Source organism: Podarcis vaucheri (assembly GCF_965113315.1).
Source record: "Podarcis vaucheri genome assembly, chromosome: 9".
Classification (NCBI taxonomy): Eukaryota; Metazoa; Chordata; class Lepidosauria; order Squamata; family Lacertidae; genus Podarcis; species Podarcis vaucheri.
Window position 1 is genome coordinate 6,065,665 of NC_138767.1, and position 21,692 is coordinate 6,087,356.

The 21,692-nt window shown below is 46.9% G+C and overlaps 2 protein-coding genes across 3 annotated transcripts in view; both read left to right on the forward strand.

Moving 5' to 3' along the window:
• The first annotated feature begins 3,801 nt into the window (after positions 1-3,801).
• On the forward strand, positions 3,802-7,771 carry LOC309540044 (olfactory receptor class A-like protein 1). Of its 2 annotated transcripts, XM_082236632.1 has the most exons (2): positions 3,802-3,995; positions 4,123-7,771. In XM_082236632.1, the coding sequence occupies exons 1-2, from the start codon at positions 3,880-3,882 to the stop codon at positions 4,985-4,987; spliced, it is 981 nt and encodes a 326-aa protein (XP_082092758.1). In that variant the 5' UTR covers positions 3,802-3,879; the 3' UTR covers positions 4,988-7,771. The 2 variants fall into 2 exon arrangements, with proteins under 2 accessions (XP_082092758.1, XP_082092759.1); XM_082236633.1 differs by having other exon boundaries at positions 3,927-7,771.
• A 7,976-nt stretch (positions 7,772-15,747) lies between these two features.
• DDRGK1 (DDRGK domain containing 1) overlaps positions 15,748-21,692 on the forward strand; it is a 39,058-nt gene continuing 33,113 nt past the window's right edge. The window contains exons 1-2 of the mRNA XM_082236675.1: positions 15,748-15,896; positions 21,224-21,385. Of these exons, the coding sequence (XP_082092801.1) occupies positions 15,809-15,896; positions 21,224-21,385 (250 nt within the window). The 5' untranslated portion in view covers positions 15,748-15,808. The remainder of the gene's footprint in view (positions 15,897-21,223; positions 21,386-21,692) is intronic.

Sequence of the window (21,692 nt, forward strand, 5' to 3'; positions counted from 1 at the left end):
CCATGTGTTCTTGTATCCTTTTGTGTTCTTCAGTCCTGGCTTGTCCTTCAGTCCTGACTTCTGGCTTGTCCGTTGGTCCTGGCTTCTCCTTCACCCCTGGCTTGTCTGTTGATCCACGTTTGTGCTTCAGTTCTGGCTTGTCCTTCAGTCCTGACTTCTGGCTTGTCCATTGGTCCTGGCTTGTTCTTCAGTCCTGACTTCTGGCTTGTCCTTCAGTTCCGGCTTGCCCTTTGGTCCTGGCTTGTCCTTCAATCCTAACGTCCAGCTTGTTCCACAGCTTTTTTGATCCTGACTCTAGGCGCGCACGAGACAGTTCCTGTGGCCCAGCTCACCAATGAACCAAGACAGCTATATCCCAGATCTTTTCAAGCAAGTGATCAGAGAGACAGAAAGCGAGAGCATGCAACTTTCTGCAGGTTGCCAGCGCTGCTGCTCTCCTGGCAACGATTCACCCCCTTTTGCTAATGTGTTAGTGTTTTTCTGGCTTCTCCCATATGTTTTCATGACGCACACTTGCTTAATTAAAATCACATTTCCCCGATGCAGCTCAACACAAAGTAATTAACTTCACACGTTGCAAGCAGATCTTTGACACAATTGGGAGTGTTCAGAGAAGGTTTGCAAGGGTCGGCTTTTTCAGAAACCCCAATAATGTCATCAAGGTAGATGTGGTTGCTCCGAGTGGGTGGCAAGTAAATGAGCCTAGTTAGGGTGGAGCAGTAGAAACTCAGCCCTTGACATGACTACAAAATGAGCATCAGCAGTTCCCATAACAGATGTCCAGTTATCAAAACCATGCTAACTTATGTAAGTGAGATTCTCTTTCCGCATGGAATTAAGCATGTTTTCAAGGGGGATTTAAGTGACTGCAGCAAGCCTAGCAGAGTAGTGACGTTAGACCTTCTCTAGAGGGTAGGACTCGAACTCATGGCCTCGAGTTACAAGAAAGGAGATTCTGACCGAACATCAGGAATAACTTTCTGATGGTAAAAGCAGTGGAACAGAAGACCGCGAGATGCAGTGGATTCTCCTTGACTGGAGGTTTTTAAGCAGAGGTCATGAATGCTTTAGGTGAGATTCCTGCATGGTGGGGGTGGACTAGATGACCCTGGGTGCCCCTTCCAACTCTGTTATTCTTACAGGATCCAGTGTCATCATCCTAACACAGCAGAGCGTATTCTGACATTAACACACCACTTATGGAAGAGGCAGGATTTTGAGACAGCCGCATTTAGACCAGGAATCCCCAATGTCTGGAGGCAATATTTGGAAAGCTAAGAAACTGCCGAGGTTGCCCACAAGAGACCGATTTCACAGAAGGAAAACTGGTGATACTCAGATTGAGGTTGAATCCTGACAAGACAGAAGTACTGTTTTTGGGGGACAGGACGCGGGCAGGTGTGGAGGACTCCCTGTTCCTGAATGGGGTAACTGTGCCCCTGAAGGACCAGGTGTGCAGCCTGGGAGTCATTTTGGACTCGCAGCTGTCCATGGAGGCACAGGTCAATTCTGTGTCCAGGGCAGCTGTTTACCAGCTCCATCTGGTACGCAGGCTGAGACCCTATCTGCCCACGGACTGTCTCACCAGAGTGGTGCATGCTCTGGTTATCTCTCGCTTGGACTACTGCAACGCGCTCTACATGGGGCTACCTTTGAAGGTGACCTGGAAACTACAACTAATCCAGAATGCAGCAGCTAGACTGGTGACTGGGGGCGGCTGCTGAGACCACATAACACCGGTCTTGAAAGACCTACATTGGCTCCCAGTACGTTTCCAAGATTGGGACGTGGGTGGCGCTGTGGGTAAAACCTCAGCGCCTAGGACTTGCCGATCGTCAGGTCGGCAGTTCGAATCCCCACGGCAGGGTGCGCTCCCGTTGCTTGGTCCCAGCGCCTGCCAACCTAGCAGTTCGAAAGCACCCCCGGGTGCAAGTAGATAAATAGGGACCGCTTACTAGCAGGAAGGTAAACGGCGTTTCCGTGTGCTGCGCTGGCTCGCCAGATGCAGCTTGTCACACTGGCCACATGACCTGCGCACAACCCTAGAGTCTGTCAAGACTGGCCCGTACAGACAGGGGTACCTTTATCTTACGTTTCCGAGCACAATTCAAAGTGTTGGTATTGACCTTGAAAGCCCTAAACAGCCTCAGCCCAATATATCTGAAGGAGCGTCTCCACCCCCATCGTGCTGCTGTGGTTCACCAGAAGCGGCTTAGTCATGCTGGCCACATGACCCAGAAGCTGTACGCCGGCTTCCTTGGCCAGTAAAGCGAGATGAGCGCCGCAACCCCAGAGTCAGTCACGACTGGACCTAACAGTCAGGGGTCCCTTTACCTTTACCTTTAAGGAAAAGTGGGACATTCTGGGATCCAGTCAGAAACTGGGACAGCTTCTCTAAACCAGGGACACCCCTGGAAAATAGGGACACTTGGAGGGTCTGGAATTAGATTTAGGCCACCCCTTTCTCTCTTCTCTCCCCCCAAAATCCCATCCAACATGGGCCGTGGAGAAAGTAAGCTTTGGAAAGAACAAAATTGGGGCAAGAACAATGACAAATGACTGGTGGGTCCTTTCCTGGTTGCAACAATGGTTGAACGACACCAGTTTTCAATCACTGGATAAAGATTTCTGTCCTCAGCAGATTTCCCAGCAACCAACAACAAAGGCACTTCCCGGTTTCCAAGAGATCCTCTGCAGGTCTCTTTGCCGCAATTCAGTAGCCAGCTGTGTGTTCTCATAGCATCTGTGAGCAAAATCCAACCTCCCTTTTACCACCAGATCACGGCCACAGGTGCAAACTACAGATTATGCACGGATGTATTCCTTAAAGACCTACCCATGTCTTTTTTATAAAAAAAGAAAGGAAAAGAAAACAGCTTTGGATGGAGCAAATGAGAAGGGAGGCGCACCCAGGGAGCTGTGTGCTTAACCCTCCTCCCACTGACCACTTTTTGACAATGCTTTCAAAATGTGTGTTTGCAAGGAAATGGACGGGGCAGGACCAGCCCATAGCATCTCTCCAATTGGGCAGTGTAACCGAGAAGGGAGAAACAGCAGGGGAGGTTTGTGCTTAACCCTCCCCCCTCCACAGTTCCTCCACCCCCAAATCTCTTTCCACCCGCTGTACCTTTTAAAAGGTGTGTTTACCTAGGTAGTAGCAGCCTGTGGGGCAGGGCGGATTTAGAAATCTGCCCCCTACCTAGGCGGGGCATCAGTGACTTTGGCGAGGGAGGACAAGACCACTCAGGAAGCAGGATGAGGCAGCTGCACCGGGCAGCAGATCTGGACCCCCTGTGAAGGGTGGCAGATCTGTCTGCTGCCGCCTCTGCCATTGCCAGCTCCTCCTCTTCCAATTCGACAATTCTACATTTCTGTGTATATACAGCTTGCTAGCTAGATCTTGAATGCTGCAAATCTCCTTATTTGCACTTGCAGGATGGAGGATGAATTCAAAGCGGCATAAACTAGAGCGAGTGGTGCACTGAGTGCGTAACACAGGGCCAGTCAACATGGTGTTGTGCAGATGTGGTGGGCCACACCTCCCACCACCCCTAACCATTGGCCACGCTGGTTGGGGCTGGTGCCAACTGAAGTCTGACAGCGCCTGATGGGCATCCCTTCGGCTGCCCCCCTCCGAGCGCATCTGAAAGTTGTTTTGGCCACGTATACGGCCTCGTGTTCCCTCCTGCATCCTGCTCCCTCCCTTGGTTTCCTCCCTGCCTTGGCACATTTCTTATCAGCCCCTGGCTAATCTGCTTTACACCTGACCCTTTTCAGCAAAATAAGATAACAAGCCTTATGCAAATAGCAGAGTAATCATGTCCCCGATGGGAGTGCGGCAGGAGAAGTTGTGCCTATATAAAAGAACACCCGGATCTCATGAGCAGGGGGGAAATCGCCTTCCGGACACTGGTTGCAAAGAAGCTGGTGTCCTGTGTCAGACCGGAGAGCTACCGAAAGGAAGCCAAACAAAGAAGCGAGGCGTCTGGAACCCGGTAATGTGCGCGAGAGACCCTGCCTCACCATGGTGCACGATCTCATGTTCGCGACATCCATCCTTATGTACCTGTCGTCCTTCGTCGGCATGGTCGGAAACCTCATTGTCCTTTTTGCCTTCATCAGCAACGCCATCCGGCACAAATCGCTGCAGCCTCTGGACCGCATCATTGTCAACATGTCCCTGGTGAACTTCCTCCTCTGCTGCTACAAGGCCATTCCAGGGCTCCTTATCTTCAGCAGCACCAAGGTGTTTGGAGAACTGGGCTGCAGGATCCTGCTCTACACCTACCACACCCTGAGACTGATCAGCATTTGGTCGGTGGAGAACCTGAGCTTCCTGCACCTCATCAAGATCCGCCGGCCCAGCTACCGGTGGTCCAAGTTCATTTACCGGCACCAGGGCAAGTACGTCAACAGCACCCTGGCTGGGTGTTGGATAGTCAGCATCTTCTTACAGATACCTTACTTGCAGTATGAGAAGACGGCAGGCAGAAGGAACAAGACCATCGCCTACCTGGCGACATCGACCTGCTTAAGGTCCACGGGGAGCTTCGCCATGAAGTTCACCACATACGCCTCGGTTAGTTTGGACCTCGTCTTCGTCCTCTTGGTCATCGTCCTCAATGTCTTCATCATCGACCTTCTCTGCAAGCACAGCCGAAAAGTGAAAGCGGCTTCTTCGGTCACCACCAGCAGCTGGAACAAGCACACTGCCCAAGCCACCAAGGTCTTGCTCTCCTTGCTGTCCATATATGTGGTCTGCTGGATCTCCAACGACATGGTCTGGATCGCCATCGCCTCGGGGTACATCAAGAGCAGCTTCGAAAATAGCGTCCTCAGCGCCCTCTACGGCATCCTGTCTTCCGTTTATTACTCGGCCAGCTCATATGTTGTGGTCTTTGGCTACAGGAAGGTCCGGGAGTACCTGGTGGAAGCCTGCTGGTGTTTGAGGTGCACCAGGCAAACCATGGTTGAGAACCTGTCCTAGGAGGATGTCCCCCACAGATGGTGGCCAAGTCCAGCTGCCTTGCCCAAACTCACAAAAGGCTGTTCCTCCATAGGGAAGGAAGCCGCAACCTGAGAGAAAACAGATCACAGTTTGGGAGCCAATGTTCCTTCAGAATATCAGCTATCCATCTCCTGGATCCTGACCAGTTGATGTGTTCAGCATCCTCGTTGGTGGGAAAGGATGTCAGAAGACTCCACAAGGAGGATGGCAGCCAGATGGGCATGGAGAACTCATAATTGTTGCACTGGATACTGGCTTTTATGTCGCTGCCTCCAGTTCTTCTTCGCAGGTTACAATTATGGTTATTATTCTTTTGGTATCTTACCTTCTACCTTGAGGTTACATCTCAGATTTCAGGGAAGCAGGGCGGCCACCACCTGACCACCTTTGATCAGTCTAGTTAGCCGTGTAAATGGACATGAGAAGAGGGGAAGGGGACATGCAAGGCAGACAGGATCAGAATACTGGGGAGACAGAAGTCAAGCAGTGGCAATTAGCCCAGGGAAGAGGGGAGCATGCAGAAAACATAGCCTAAACCAGGGGCGGGCCGATGTCAGGCTCATGGGATGCACTTTATCCTTTTACTTCATACCCAAGATCTACCAACCTGAGCCAGGTACACATAGCTGTCAACTTTCCCCTTTTTTAAAGGGAAATTCCCTTATTCTGAATAGGATTCCTCGCAAGAAAAGGGAAAAGTTGACAGCTATGCAGGTACAGAATGAAAGAGCAGGGCGTCTGTGAGTTCAGGCATTATTTTTCAACAACAGAACCGAGCACACAATTCTTTCTCACCATAGTCTGCTCTCTTCGTTTCACTAGCCAAACAGAGGTGGAGTGTGGTCGTTCCATCGGTGCCACTGTTAAAACAATTGAGAGTCGGAAACTCTGGCCACACCCGTTCCGAAGGGGGGAAAGGTGAGAGGCGGGGAAGGAGCGTGTGGTGTGGGATGGGGACTGGAGCTGGCAGTTTTGCGGCCCTGTGTGCGAGGAGGAATGGCCACAAAGGAAGGCAAGGATTGGAGGAGGGAAATGGAAAACCCAGAGCAATTGGTTGGTGTTGTTTTCCCAGTACAGAGTTCCAACTCTGTGTTGACCACCATGGACAGCATCCAAGGGTCCTTTGAAGGAGAGCAATTTTAGATTTATTCTTCCTGAGGCTCTGCTCTACCTGCTGAAATATTGGTAACCTCCCTCAAACCATTTATTGTTGTATGTTTCCAATGTCCCTATTTATCAGGGAGAGGCTTGATTGCCTGGGCAGCAATCTCTGAAGAAGCACTGTCTGCATTCGGTCTCGGTTCTGGCCTTTTGGACATACCTTGCTATTAAAAAAAATTCCAGTGTTCGGATTCAGCTAAATCTCTGACTGCTTGGTTGGGTGGGTGTGCCTTTGACTATTCTTAGGCATTCATTTCTTTGCAATAGGCTGGCTTGTAGCATTCCCAACAGTTTGAAATAAGCCATTGGGTATAACAGGAATACTTGTGCTCCGTTACACCTTAATGTCCTTATGCCCTTCTTCGCACGTAGGTGTGTTGGGGAAAAGATGTGTTCGTACACCCCCACACCCCCATCTCCAGTCAGAGATTTAGCAAGGTATGTCCAAAACCGAGACCGAATGGAGACCGTGTTTCTTTAGAGATTGCTGCCCAGGCAATCAAGCCTCTCCCTGATAAATGTTTTGTGAGCACCTCCATCATATGCTCAGGTTGTACATAGGTGTAAATAATACACCCCGTATACCAGAAGGAACTTCTCCACCCCCATCGTTCAGCCCTCCAGCTCCAAGGGCCTTCTGGGGGTTCCCTCACTGTGAGAAGCGAAGTTACAGGGAACCAGGGAGAGGGCCTTCTCGGTAGTGGCACCCGCCCTGTGGAACGCCCTCCCACCAGATGCCAAGGAAATAAACAACTATCTGACTTTTAGAAGACATCAAAAGGCAACCCTGTTTAGGGAAGTTTTTAATGTTTGATTTTTGTTGTGCTTTTAATATTCTGTTGGGAGCCGGCCAGATGGGTGGGGTATAAGTGATAATTTATTATTATTATTATAAAACCATCTATCCTAAAGACACCACAGTCTCTGCTGATTTTCATTCCGGGGAAATCAAACTTGTAAAAGCGCCTGGAACAACCTGGAGCCCCTCTCTGCTCAGAGATTGGGGTGACGTGTAGCAGCAGAGACTTCTTGGTACCTTTAAAGCAACTCTCAGCCCTGACACCTTGCCTTTGGAACTTCAAAACGGGAGTCCCGGGTTGGTTCCCCTGCTTGATACGAGAACCCTACGTAAGCAACACACCCACTCCTGCCGACCAACTGAACAAGGCATTATCTGGGGGAAAGCGAGTTCTCCTTTCCAAAGGTGAAGGGAGGCTGGTAAACATTTGCCTGCAATCAGCTGGAGGCAAATGAACAGCTCCAAGCATTGCCACCCAGCCTGGAACACGGGAACAAAAGCTCACCGCGTAACTGACCCTTCAGCGTCAAAGTCCTCGTGTTTGGTTATCTTGCAAAGCGGGGGGGGGGGGGCGAGGGAGAGGCACGGTTTTCAGAGGCTGCGTTGAGAATGCCCAAGAGCAGTGAAAGTGAAAAAAATTCAAAGAACTAAAACAGAGTGGGGTAAATTGGCTAGAATATCACCAGCTAACAGCAATGTTCGAGAAGGGGGGGGAAATCAAAGGGTTTTGATATAAAAAAAATCAGTATGGGAAAAGGAAATATTATACAGTAATCAAAAGACTATCTCAAAAATCTACAAATGGTTAAGGTAAAGGGATCCCTGACCATTAGGTCCAGTCGTGGCCGATTCTGGGGTTATGGCGCTCATCTCGCTTTATTGGCCGAGGGAGCCAGTGTACAGCTTCCGGGTCATGTGGCCAGCATGACTAAGCCGCTTCTGGCGAACCAGAGCAGCACACAGAAACGCCGTTTACCTTCCCGCCGGAGCGGTACCTATTTATCTACTTGCACTTTGACGTGCTTTTGAACTGCTAGGTTGGCAAGAGCAGGGACTGAGCAATGGGAGCTCACCCCATCGTGGGGATTCGAACCGCCGACCTTCTGATCAGCAAGGCCTAGGCTCTGTGGTTTAACCCACAGCGCCACCCACATCAGAATGAATAATCAGAAAAGAAGAAAAGGGAAATGCCACTAAAAAGTGGGAACAAGATCTAGGCCATACAATAGAATACATAGAGTGGGGAAAATTATGGACAAAAACCATAAACTTCACAGCATGTTATTTAATAAGAGAGAATTATATGAAAATGTATCATAGGTGGTACTTGGCCCCGGAAAGGCTGGCTAAAATGAACAAAACGCACAATAATAAGTGCTGGAGGTCTATGAAACAAAACGGAACCTTCTACCATATGTGGTGGACATGCCCCGAGATTGAGAAATTTTGGGGCATGATTCATGAGGAGATAAAGAAAATACTAAGAATAACTTATAGTAAAAGTCCAGAGGCATTCCTATTAGGAATATTAAATGATGACATTCCAAAAGATAAAGTTAAAATATTCTTATATGCGATGTCAGCGGCAGGAATCCTGGTAGCTAAGTACTGGAAAGGGAAACAAATACCTATCAGGGAAGAACGGCTATGTAAACTTTGTGAATACTTGGAGTTAGCGAAACTGATGGACATAATAAGACAAAAACCAAAAAGTTTAGTGAAGAAGGAGTGGGACTGTTTGAATGAATACTTCAAATAACAAGGTTCAAGGGTAAAAATCTGGTTGAGTTCAGAATGACCTCATGAATAGAAAGGGAAAGGAATATTGACAAATATATACATAAACAAATTAGGATTGAGATGATAAGGAAATACAGAAAGATATAAAGAGACTGAAATGAAGTGTTGTGAGGTCGGTGAAAGTCTTAGTTTTATCAACTTTGGTTACATAACGATGAATACGGTGTTGGGAATACGTCTGTGTTTCTTCTTCTTCTTTTTTGTCTTTTATCTTCGTTTCTTTCTTTCTTTTTTCTTTTCCTTTTCCTTCATTCTTTGTTTAGTGTTTTAATCTGTAAGATTTGGAACTGTTTCTTCTTTGTTTTGATGTATTGTTATATTTTGTTGTTAATATTATATTTTGTTGGTAATATTATATTTTGTTGTTAATATTAATAAATAATTTTTTCAGTTAAAAAAGAGAGAGAGAGAATTCCCAAGAGTAAAATGAATGCTGCAAACCGGTGGGGCGATTTCAAGCAACGAGTGGGGGGGGGGGACAAAACGAACCACAAAAGTAACGTAGATGACATAACACATCCCAATCCTGCCATATTGTACTCATAAAAAGGAGGCAAACATATATTACCAATCTTGATGGTATAGAAAAACCTAGAACAGGAATGGGTGGCATATACCATAAATACTGACATTATTATTACTATTGCAGACCGAAGGCCACATTTCCCTTTGGGGGGCTGTATGTTGGGGGACAGAGGCAAAAAAGAGTAGAACAGCAAATGTCTATGTTACCTTTCGCTATACAGTGGTACCTCTGGTTGTGAACGGGATCCGTTCCGGAGCTCCGTTCGCAACGTGAGCAGAATGCAACCCGCGTCTGCGCGTGCGTGTGTCGTGATTCACTGCTTCTGCGCATGCGCATGATGTCATTTTTGAGCGTCTGCGCATGCGCAAGTGGCGAAACCTGGAAGTAACCCTTTCCAGTACTTCCGGGTCGCCTCAGGATGCAGCCTGAAAATATTTAACCTGAAGCAAACATAACAAAAGGTATGACTGTACTAGGCTAGTTTCCACACACACTCCAGTCCCGTACGCACCAAACCTTTAAAGTGTGTGACTTTCCCAAAGGATTCTGGGAGCAGCAGCTCACCTGTCACAGAGCCGCCACGATCTCCTTGAACAAACGACAGCTCCCAGAATTCCTTGGGGGAAACCATGGGGTGTTTGTGCAGCCGACACTGAAGCCTCTGAAGTAGGGTTGACATATTTGAAAAAGGCAAAATCCGGACACAAAAGCTGTTCTGCAAATTTTTTTTTAAAAAAAAAACTGAGCTTATTTTCATGGAAATTTGCGATTTCCGCCTGGACGCTGTTTATGAGGGCCGTATCCCGACTATGTGTGGGAAATTCTGGACACATGGAAGCCCTGTTCTGAAGAATTTCAGGGCCTTAGTGGACACCCCATTTGTCCCCACCATTTTACAAGCATGCGATGTTTTGCTCATTTCTCCCCTGGAGAAGATTGGTGGGGCAGGGGGTGGCATTTGCCCTCCCTTTTTTCATTCTGCTTTTATAGAAAGGCAGTATACAAATTGAAAGCGAAATGAAAAAAGGGGGGAAATGTCATAGACAACATAGACAGCCGAGACCACACATGTGATAACAATATGATCCAATAAAAAAAAAATCACAATAGCTTTAAAATGTACAACTTATATCAAATAAAGCAAAATTCAATAACGCATTAGAATATAATAGTAAACAGTCAAATTGTTGTTGTTGTTTAGTCGTTTAGTCGTGTCCGACTCTTCGTGACTCCATGGACCAGAGCACGCCAGGCACTTCTGTCCTCCACTGCCTCCCGCAGTTTGATCAAACTCATGCTAGTAGCTTCAAGAACACCATCCAACCATCTCATTCTCTGTCGTCCCCTTCTCCTTGTGCCCTCCATCTTTCCCAACGTCAGGGTCTTTTCCAGGGAGTCTTCTCTTCTCATGAGGTGGCCAAAGTATTGGAGCCTCAGCTTCACGATCTGTCCTTCCAGTGAGCACTCAGGGCTGATTTCCTTCAGAATGGAGAGGTTTGATCTTCTTGCAGTCCATGGGACTCTCAAGAGTCTCCTCCAGCACCATAATTCAAAAGCATCAATTCTTCGGCGATCAGCCTTCTTTATGGTCCAGCTCTCACTTCCATACATCACTACTGGGAAAACCATGGCTTTTACTATACAGTCAAATTAAATATCAGCAAATAATTTTACAGTTATCAATTATAATAAAGAATTACTAAACTGTAATCAGGGGACGCGGGTGGCGCTGTGGGTTAAACCACAGAGCCTAGGACTTGCCGATCAGAAGGTCAGCGGTTCGAATCCCCGAGACGGGGTGAGCTCCCGTTGCTCGGTCCCTGCTCCTGCCAACCTAGCAGTTCGAAAGCCTGTCAAAGTGCGAGTAGATAAATAGGTACCACTCTGGCAGGAAGGTAAACGGCATTTTCATGCGCTGCTCTGGTTCGGCAGAAGCAGCTTAGTCATGCTAGCCCCATGACCTGGAAGCTGTACACCGGCTCCCTCGGCCAATTAAGCGAGATGAGCACCGCAACCGGAGAGTCGGCCACGACTGGACCTAGTGGTCAGGGGTCCCTTTACCTTTACCTTTAAACTGTAATCAATAAAAAATAACGGCAAGTCACAAGGCATAAAATACCACAGAACACACAAAATGATGTAAAAGGGTCGTATTGGGAAACAAGGACACACAACTTATCATTATTATTATTATTATTTTATATCCCTGAACTCCTCTCTTCCCAGCAGCTTCTGCTATTCTCAAAGTCATGGTCTGGGAAAGGATGCCAGGGCTGGAGGGTGGAACAAGGCAAGTGGAAAAATCCATTGCCTGGTGAACCACACACAGTCTCTCTCCGCTCACGGTGACCCGGCTCTGCAGTTCACCCAACTTCCCCCCAAAATGAGCAGCTCGAGCTGAAGAGCAAACACACCTGGGCGGACTCCGAGGCGGTTTGCTTAGCTGTTTGGCAAACCGGAGCCATCTCGGTATACAAATAGTCAGACGGGAAAAGCGCCCGGCAAAGGGACAGATTAGGACATCTTATCTTTACATTTCCTTCCCGCTGGCTGGCCACGCTCCGATTCTCTCTTTAATCACGCCATTGTAAGATCATCAGTTTTCCTGGACAACAATAACTGTCAGTTTCATATCTGGATGTGGCAAGAACAGATAGGGATACGCAAACAAGAGGGGGACCCCCCCCCCAAGTCTTGTTATAAGGTGGCCAAGTTCCAATTTTGCAGGTGAAATTCCCGTTTCGCAGTATCACTCCGCTCCTAGCAGGCTCGCCGATGGTCTTGATACTATCTTAACAGAAATGAAGGTACCAGCATCACCTGGCGGGATGAAGCCACAGTGGCCGGCCTCCCGACACGGCTGCTGCTGCATCTTACCTGGGCATCTTACCTTACGTTGGATGGCACAGGCAAAGTCAATCTAGTGCTTGTGCCAATGTTCCCAGGAAGCCCCGACCTCACCACCCCCATCCTGCCATTTGGGGAAATCTCCCACCAAGGGCCCTGGCTGTATATTTTCTGAGGCACAGGAAGTAAACAGCAGTGGCGTAGCGTGGGGGGTGCGGGGGGGGGCCGGCCGCACCGGGCGCAACATCTGGGGGTTAGGGTTAGGGGGCGCAAATCCACGGGTTAGGGAGCGCAAATCCACGGGTTAGGGAGCGCAAATCCACGGGTTAGGGAGCGCAAATCCACGGGTTAGGGGGCGCAAATTACTTGCCTTGCCCCGGGTGCTGACAACCCACGCTACGCCACTGGTAAACAGGCACCTGATCAGGAATTGCCCCTTTAGTCTTTGCTCAGATACAGATATAATATTTGATACTTCCAGCTGATGAAGGTGAATACATCGAAACAGGGCCCTGTCCTGGTTTCTGATCCATAATTGACTTCTGACTTCTGCTCAATGATTGAAACTAAGACCTTCACGTCGAATCTGACTATGGACTAACATGATCTTATCTCTACTCATAGACTCTTATTTCTAATTCTGTAACGAATTATTGTGTTATACATATTCTTATGAGTTTGAGTTTGTAATCTCTGTTAGAGTTTGTAATCTCTATTTGAGTTTGTAATTCTTGTCAGAATACATACTTTTGAATGGATTAGTTTTTGTTGCAACTATTGATTTGCGAGTAGGGACCACTCCCACTACTGAAACTTACACTGGCCTGAGTTCTTGGTGTGCTTTTTTCTTGATATATTTAATAACAAGAACTCCAACTTATTTAACGATAGAACAGGGGTCAGCAAACTTTTTCAACAGGGGGCCAGTCCACTGTTCCTCAGACCTTGTGGGGGGGGGCGGGGTATATTTTGGAGAGAGAAAAAAGAATGAATTCCTATGCCCCACAAATAACCCAGAGATGCATTTTAAATAAAAGAACACATTCTACTCATGTAAAAACACGCTGATTTCCGGACCATCCACAGGCCAGAATTAGAAGGCAATTGGGCCGAATCCAGCCCCTGGGCCTTAGTTTGCTTACCCATGCCATAGAAATCATAAGAGTTGGAAGGGAATTTAGAGATGGGAAGGCCTGGGGGAAAAACCCAGAAAAATGTGAGGGACCATTTTTTTCCTGTTTTTCCCCATTTCTTCGCCTAAAGCCATTTTTTTCCAGAAAAAATTGAAAAAACAACATTTGATATAGTTTGAATATTCCACACACTTTTTTTTTCTTCATTTTTTTCTGGGAAAAGATAGCTTTGGAAAAAAACAGAAAAAATCTGGGTTCCCTCCATCCCAGTTTTTCCGGGGGTTTTCCAGGCCTTTCCATCTCTAGAAGGGATCCCAAGGGTCATCTAGTCTAACCCCGCCTGCAATGCAGGGATCTCAGCTAAACCACCCATGGCAAATGGCCACCCAACCTCTGCTTAGAAACCTCCAAGGAAGGAGAGTCCACCACCTGTAAAGGCTTACCTAGCACTTTTGTTACATATCTTTAGGCACCAGGCAAAAACATTTCTTCATAACGAGGCATTTGGCTGATTAAACCATCTTTAGCCTTTTAAATGTGCTTTGGGGAGGGGGCGCTATTTGTTTTTGTTTGTTATGCATTCTGTGATCTCATTTTGTATCTTTATGTCGTGAAATGCTCTATGATCTTGGGATGACAGGTGGTATACAAATAATAATACAGTGGTACCTCGGGTTAAGAACTTTATTCGTTCTGGAGGTCCGTTCTTAACCTGAAACTGTTCTTAACCTGAAGCACCACTTTAGCTAATGGGGCCTCCTGCTGCTGCCAAAGCACAATTTCTGTTCTCATCCTGAAGCAAAGTTCTTAACCCAAGGTACTATTTCTGGATTAGCGGATACACTGTTATCTGAATTCAGTGTATCTGAAGAAGTGTGCATGCACACGAAAGCTCATACCAAGAACTAACTTAGTTGGTCTTTAAGGTGCTACTGGAAGGAATTTTTTTATTTGGATTAGCGGAGTCTGTAACCTGAAGCGTCTGTAACCCGAGGTACCATTGTAATAATATTAAACTACCCTGATTATTGTAGGAAAATGCATCTTAATCCAGCCTTTCCATTGAAATCTCTGGTGAAGTACAGTGGTACCTTGGGTTGCAGACACTTCAGGTTACAGACTCCGCTAACCTAGAAATAGTACCTTGGGTTAAGAACTTTGCTTCAGGATGAGAACAGAAATCATGCGGCGGCAGTGGGAGGCCCCATTAGCTAAAGTGGTGCTTCAGGTTAAGAACAGTTTCAGGTTAAGAACGGACCTCCGGAACGAATTAAGTTCTTAACCCGAGGTACCACTGTATGTAAGAATGCAGCCAGACCCCCAAACTGCTAAGAACCAGCTTAGGAGGAAACTAGTGATGACTGTTAAAGTAAAAACAAAAAAACCCACACAACCCCAGATAAAGTACAGTGGTACCTCGGGTTACAGATGCTTCAGGTTACAGACTCCGCTAACCCAGAAATAGTACCTCAGGTTAAGAAATTTGCTTCAGGATGAGAACAGAAGTTGTGTGGCGGCGGCGCAGCGGCAGCTGGAGGCCCCATTAGCTAAAGTGGTGCTTCAGGTTAAGAACAGTTTCAGGTTAAGAACGGACCTCCAGAACAAATTAAGTTCTTAACCCGAGGTACCACTGTATCTGCAAGAGACGTTGCAGGAGCAGATTTGCAAAGGGTCGCTGGTACCCCTGACTTCTGTAATAAAATGCATCTTAAATGAGATATTCCTTTGAAATCTTCGGTGGCTGTGCTTGTTTGTATTAAGTATCTACAGGAAACGGTGCAAGGAACAGATTTGCAAGAGATGTTGGTACCCTGAGAATGGTAAGAATGTGCAATTCTGCCCCCACTACCTTTTTCAGCGCACTTGCAAGGGCAACCTTTGTCCCCATCAGAGGTCTATGGAGCATCTTTGGAACTGCAGCGACATCTAGTGGCCAGACAAGGAAATTGCAGGGACACTATTATTTGTGTGGAGGGGGAATATCCCCAAGGAATACACGGGCAGCCGCATCTTAATGCCGTCCAGGTGTTTTGGACTACAACTCCCATCAGCCATAGCGTACCTGTAGAGTCAAGACCCAACGCCCACTGCTCAGCAGGCAGCTACTTAGCCAGCCCCTCGGGTCCGTTTTTTTAAAAAGGGTCCTATCTTTAAAAAGCTACAGGAAGCGGCACCGCAACAGAAAGCAACAGCGCTGGGGTTCATTTAGGGCGGGCCTTGGCCTGCTTTTCAATCGCAAAGCGAGGGGAAACTTGGCACTTTCCAAGCAGGCAACCTCACTAGCCAGCCATAACAACGGCCGGGCGGGGTCCTCTCCGGTTGCTAGGCTACGCCGCGAGAGAACGCCCCTTAGCGCTTCAGCTTCCTCACCCCGGAAAGCTTCGTCGGCGGTTGGCTCTGGAACCGCCCCAGAAGTGGGCGTGGTTTGCTTTCCCGAGCCGCGCCGAGCACGTCGCCTCTGCCGGATTGGCCGGGCTCCTCTCGGCGTCGGAGGGAGGGGCGTGGCCAAAAGGGGCGGAGCTTGCGAGGCGAAGATGGACCCGGTGCTTTACGTCTTGGCGGCGGCGCTGCTGGCGGCGCTTCTCGTCTTCGTCAGCCGCGTCAGGGGACAGGCGCGCGCGGGTAGGACGCGGAAGGGGGGGGGCGAGTTCTCTACCTGGTCCGCAAGGGGGGGGGGAATCTCCCACCTGCTTGGAAAGGGGGGGGGGAGGAAGGTTGTGGGAAAGAGAAGCCTATGGGGGGGGGAGTCCTAATACGTATAATAATATTATATTATAATTGTATTATAATATAATATAATATAATATAATATGGAATAATATAATATAATGTAGTATAGAATAATATAACATAATATAATATAATATAGTATAGAATAATATAATATAATATAATATAATATAATATAATGTAGTATAGAATTATATTATATTATATTATATTATATTATATTATATTATATTATATTATATTATATTATATTATATTATATTATATTATATTATATTATATTATATTATATTATATTATACAACATTTTTAAGAGCTTTTTCCCCTTGGGGTGGGTGTCTGAATAAGACTGCCTCTGAGCATGTGCCGAGCGCCTCTTCCTTTCCTCCCAACCTCATGACTGATACCCATTCCCCAGCCCCAGAGGCTGCTTTTCGCTTCCTCCTGCAACCCAGTCAGATGGGTGGCTGCGTGTTGTTATTATCAGTGCTTTTCTCTAAAAAAATATTTAGAGTTACTTTCATTTTCCTAAATAAAAAAACGCCTTCCAGTAGCACCTTAAAGACCAACTAAGTTAGTTCTTGGTATGAGCTTTCGTGTGCATGCACACTTCTTCAGATACACTGAAACAGAAGTTGCCAGACCCTTCTATATAGTGAGAAGGTGGGGAGGGGTATTACTCAGAAGGGTGGTGGGAATGGGAGATTGGCAGATAGCTGAGATGAGCCTGTTGACGACTCTTAACGACTCTTTCATTTTCCTACTCATATTGAAACACTGCCGCTCAATGAGGCCAAACTTAGATACACAAAATGTTTAGGGGGATGTGTACCCCTGCACCATCCCCCCAAACAAAAAAAAAAGCGCTGATATTGTTACTATTATTGCTTGTGCTACCGAATGCGGTGTGCTGTATCAATAAGTTTTTTCCTGCATTTCTGGTCTCCTCTCTGCCAAGTTAGGGCCATCTTGTTAGGATGCAACAGATTGTAATGGATTGCTTTGAAGTCACTTCAGCGCCAGATTTTTTGAAAAATAAAATAAAATCGGTCACCACTCACCCCGCCCTGTCCTGTATTTTGCCAGAACAAAGGTGGCAACCCTACTCACAGAGTGCCTCACACAGGATGGAGTCAGCCCATTACATTATTGTTATTTATTAAATTTGTATACCACCCATCATCCGAAGATCTCGGTGTGCTTCACAACGTAAAATTACAAGATATAATGTAATTTTAAACAGTGGATATAATCACAGCTGCACGCCTTACTGTGCTTTAGCTGTGCTGGCGGTGCTCACCAGAAATTTTAAAAAAATAACCACTCTTATTAGATGCACACATGTATGCACTTTGGGTTCTGCTGTATTTGAGGGCACATCAATCCAAGTGTTTAGAGCATCTGCCCCTGTGGCCCCAAAACGAGCCTTTTTAAGCAATTCCACCCTGAACCACAAAGAGGTGCGCCAGACCTGGCATCCAGTATTTGAACTCTGTGCCCCGTATGGTTGGGGGGGACGGGGACAGAGAAGCCAGAAATTATTTCTGGTCCTTTCTGCGGGAGTTACTGTACGTCTGACATCCCTTCTTCGTGGCACTTCACGGCAGATCATTAATGACATCTCAGGCATCCACGTCAGCAGACTTGACATTTCGCAAGCCAAGGAGGGCTTAGTTGGGTATTTGAATCTGAGGCATTGCAGGATGTGGTGCAGCAGGAGGGAAAAGATAACTGCACAATTGCACAACTCCATGTGTCTAGGACACTTCTGTGCACGTGTGCATGCGTGCGCACACGTGCGCGCACACACACACCACTTTTACACTTGTGGGATATGTTGCATATAACTCTGGGGCAGGGGACAGAACACAGGGCATTTTTTGAGTGCGGAAAACCCAATCCTTGGCATCTCCAGGTTGGACCGGGGTTGCCCCTAGCCTGCAGCTAATAATAATAATTTTTATTTATAAACCACCCTCCCCAGCCAAGACTGGGCTCAGGGCGGCTAACACCAAATATAAACAAAATTGATTGAAATACAGCTTAAAAAACAAGATTAAAATACAACATTAAAACATTAAAATGCAACCTCATTTCAGTGGAAACTCAATCAAAAACTTTTGGGGGGATAAAAACGTCAAGTCTTCACCAAGGCTAACTATCCAGACTGGTCCTACATGGGCCAGAAAAAAGCCAGGGATCAGTGTAGACAATACTAACCTAAATGCGCCAATTGGCTCATGGCAGCTTCCTGTGTTCCTGTGCCCCCTCCCGTTAACAAAGAGACCCTACCTTTGGAAACAAAAATAAGATAGGATATATATATCACACCCAAGCCACACAAAGTTCTTTGTTTCGGTTCAGCACTGAGGCCGAGAGTTCTGTGAAATTCAAAAGTTAGCTCACTGCTTTGTAGTTTTAGTTGGTCCTGTTTATTTATTTACAATCTGCCATTATCATTATTATTATTAAAATTTGTCTACCGCCCTTCATCCATAGATGTCAGGGCAGTTCCTAATGGGGTATCATGATAAGGTGCCTGTTTTGATTTTCCCCCCAACCCCCAGTAGCCAAAACTACTGCATGCATTTGTGTCCACTTCAGGCAAAGTTTTTCTGCACTGGAAAAGTACAAAAGTTAGCTGTATAGGAGAGAAAATCCTAGAGCTCAGGCGAGATTGCTTTCTGCCACCTAATGATGGGACTAAATTACATCCCCCATTTTGCAATAAAAAAAAATTTCCGTCCTTCTGCTCTCGTCCTTTGAAGGGGCCTGTGGGTTCCAGTTAGTGCTGGAGTCAGATTCAAGTTAGTGCTGCCTTTTTATTACTATTCTCAAAGGGATTTTGGCCATTGCTTCTTGGTCTCGGCATGCCTTGCTGCATCCTTTCAGGGCACAAGCTTTTATTGGTCTGCAGAATTGTTTCCTGACTCTCCACCTTTACACAGGTAAAGGTCTTATACGATGTGTCTTGACGGTAGCATCTTCCCTCTCCCCTTTTTGGTTTAACATCAAGGCTGCAGGAGAGTTCAGTAAAACTCAAAAGCCAGTTCACTTGTGATGGGGGGGGGGGTGCAGCGGCAAGCCAACAAAGTTGCTATGACGCTGTTCTTATTTGGATATTTCCATGAAGCACATGCAAAATAAAATTTAAAAAATCATGTGGTCCTTTATCCACATCCTGGCAGTGTGTATCCGTGAAGAACTATTTTCTTAGATAAATAATTTGCACGCAGAAGTTTCTGTAGTTTTGTGCGAGTGTTGGAAATTATTTCAATACTGCCCTTCATCTGAAGATCACAGGGTGGTTTACAATATAAAAACACATACCATAGTAACAAACAAACAAAATACCCCCACCCACACATTTTAAAAGGCCATAGATTAGTTAATTAGCCATAGGCCTGGGAGAAGAGGAATGCTTTTGCCAGGCACCCAAAGATCCTGAGTGAAGGTATATAAGGCAAGCATTCCACAAACAGGGAGCCACTGCAATTAGATGAACTTTAGAAGTTGAATTTAAGTGCAGGCATAACAGGCAACATTTAGAATTACAGCTGAAGTCCCTAATATATGTGTATATACTGTATATTCTAAGCCCATAGCCCAGTTTGCTGTAGAAACCATTACTTTACTCAGATGAACTTTGTGTGGCTGATCATGCAGGGCACAAGGAAGAAGACATTTTCCACTTCCTCAGACCCACACAGTCATGGATGTGCTGCAACAGGGATTCCTGCCGCACGTTTTGAAATAAGCAAAGTAATACATGTTGCTACCTAAAACAGCCTCCCTCCTCTCCCCTTAAGAACCTTAATTCAGGAGTCTAAAAATTACCTGATTAAAGCACTCCTTTATTTATTTATTTATTTATTTATTTATTTATTTATTTATTTATTATTGGTACTTCTCACAAGAGACGAGGCAGGCAAGACCCACCTTGTCTTCTGATGGGACCGGTTCAAAGTGTCTTGTAAATATTACCCCAGCAAGAAGAGGCAAGATTCATCGTGCTGGTTCCATCAGTGCAAGGACTTTTGGCTGCATGCCAGAACTGTACCCCTTTTCTCCCTGTGTGTCCCCAAAATCTGTTTCTGGGCTTCCCCAACAGATTCTGAGAGAGCGGAGTGCAACGGAGAAGCTTGGGGGTGGGTGGGGAGTGCTGCATACAGTAAATGGAAGTCCTTGTGCTCACAGAAAAAACACACAGAATACCACTCCAGGCCTGAAAGCACTGTTGCAGTTTGCTCCTTGGGATATCCCGACTTTCTCCAATAGCATAAAACTCTGAGAAACCTCAGGGCGTATTTCAAAATTCCCGGCTTAACACGGGTGGCGCTGTGGGTTAAACCACAGAGCCAACACTTGCAGATTAGAAGGTTGGCAGTTCGAATCCCCGTGACAGGGTGAGCTCCCGTTGCTCGGTCCCTGCTCCTGCCAACCTAGCAGTTCGAAAGCACGTCAAAGTGCAAGTAGATAAATAGGTACCACTCAGGCGGGAAGGTAAACGGCGTTTCCGTGCGCTGCTCTGGTGCGCCAGAAGCAGCTTAGTCACATGACCCAGAAGCTGTACGCCGGCTCCCTCGGCCAATAAAGTGAGATGAGTGCCGCAACCCCAGAGTCGGCCACGACTGGACCTAATGGTCAGGGGTCCCTTTACGTTTACCTTTACTGAATACTTAACATGTTGGCTCTGCCATTGGTTTTCCTGTTTGTAGAGTTGCAGCTAGCAGGGGAAATCAGATTTTCAGATGCATCGCCGTCTCGATCTCTGTTGAGCAGTGCTTTCTGGGGCATTTGGGTTGTAACCCTATACAGCAGAAGAGATGAACCTGTTTACCCCCTGCCCCGTGAGGTTCTTGGACTCCCAACTCCCATCAGCTGCAGCCAGCAAGGCCAATGGCCTTGATGACATTGGATGCAGTCGTTCCGCAACATCTGGCCACAGGATTCCCCACCCCTGCTAACCTCAGTCGCCTGAACTCAATGGGACTTGCTTCTAAGTAGACATGCATAGGATTGAGCTGTGTGCCCTGTGGGTGGTGCCATTGAGCCATGAGTTCAGTACGCATTTAACTCCATGCTTAGGGTGCGCCGTTACATTCTTTTCAAAAGCATTTTGCGCACAAATTCCTTAGTAATAGTACTGAAGCAAAAGACTCGGTTCTGAATAAGCTAGCTGTGGTGGAGACACAATCAAAGATGTCCCCTTTCTCTAGGTGATGAGGAGCACCAGCAGAATGTGGCGGCCGTTGTTGCAGCTGGCAGGCCTCAACCCCACACCAGCGAGCGGGGAGAGGGGATGCCCCGACGTCGGAGGAACCTGGGGAACAGAGTGCTGGTTCAGAGACGCTCGCAGCAGGCAGAGGATGCGGCAGAAGGTAACCGATGCAACCAGCTTCTCCTTGTCAGATTAGTTTTTGGCTATTCGAAGAGTCTGTTTGACCCTTCTCGTCCAGCATCCCATCTCCATCCACAGTGGCCAACTAGGACCCATGTGCTCGCTTCACAAATGTCTGTTTATTTCTAGCATTTACACCCCACTTTTTGAGGATCCAAGACAACGCACCACGGCGGTTAAAAAACACTTAAAGTACAGTGATCCAGTTTGGACGCTAACGCCAAGTCAAACCATGACCAAGTGCCAACAATCATAATAATAATACAGTGCTACCTCGGGTTACATAC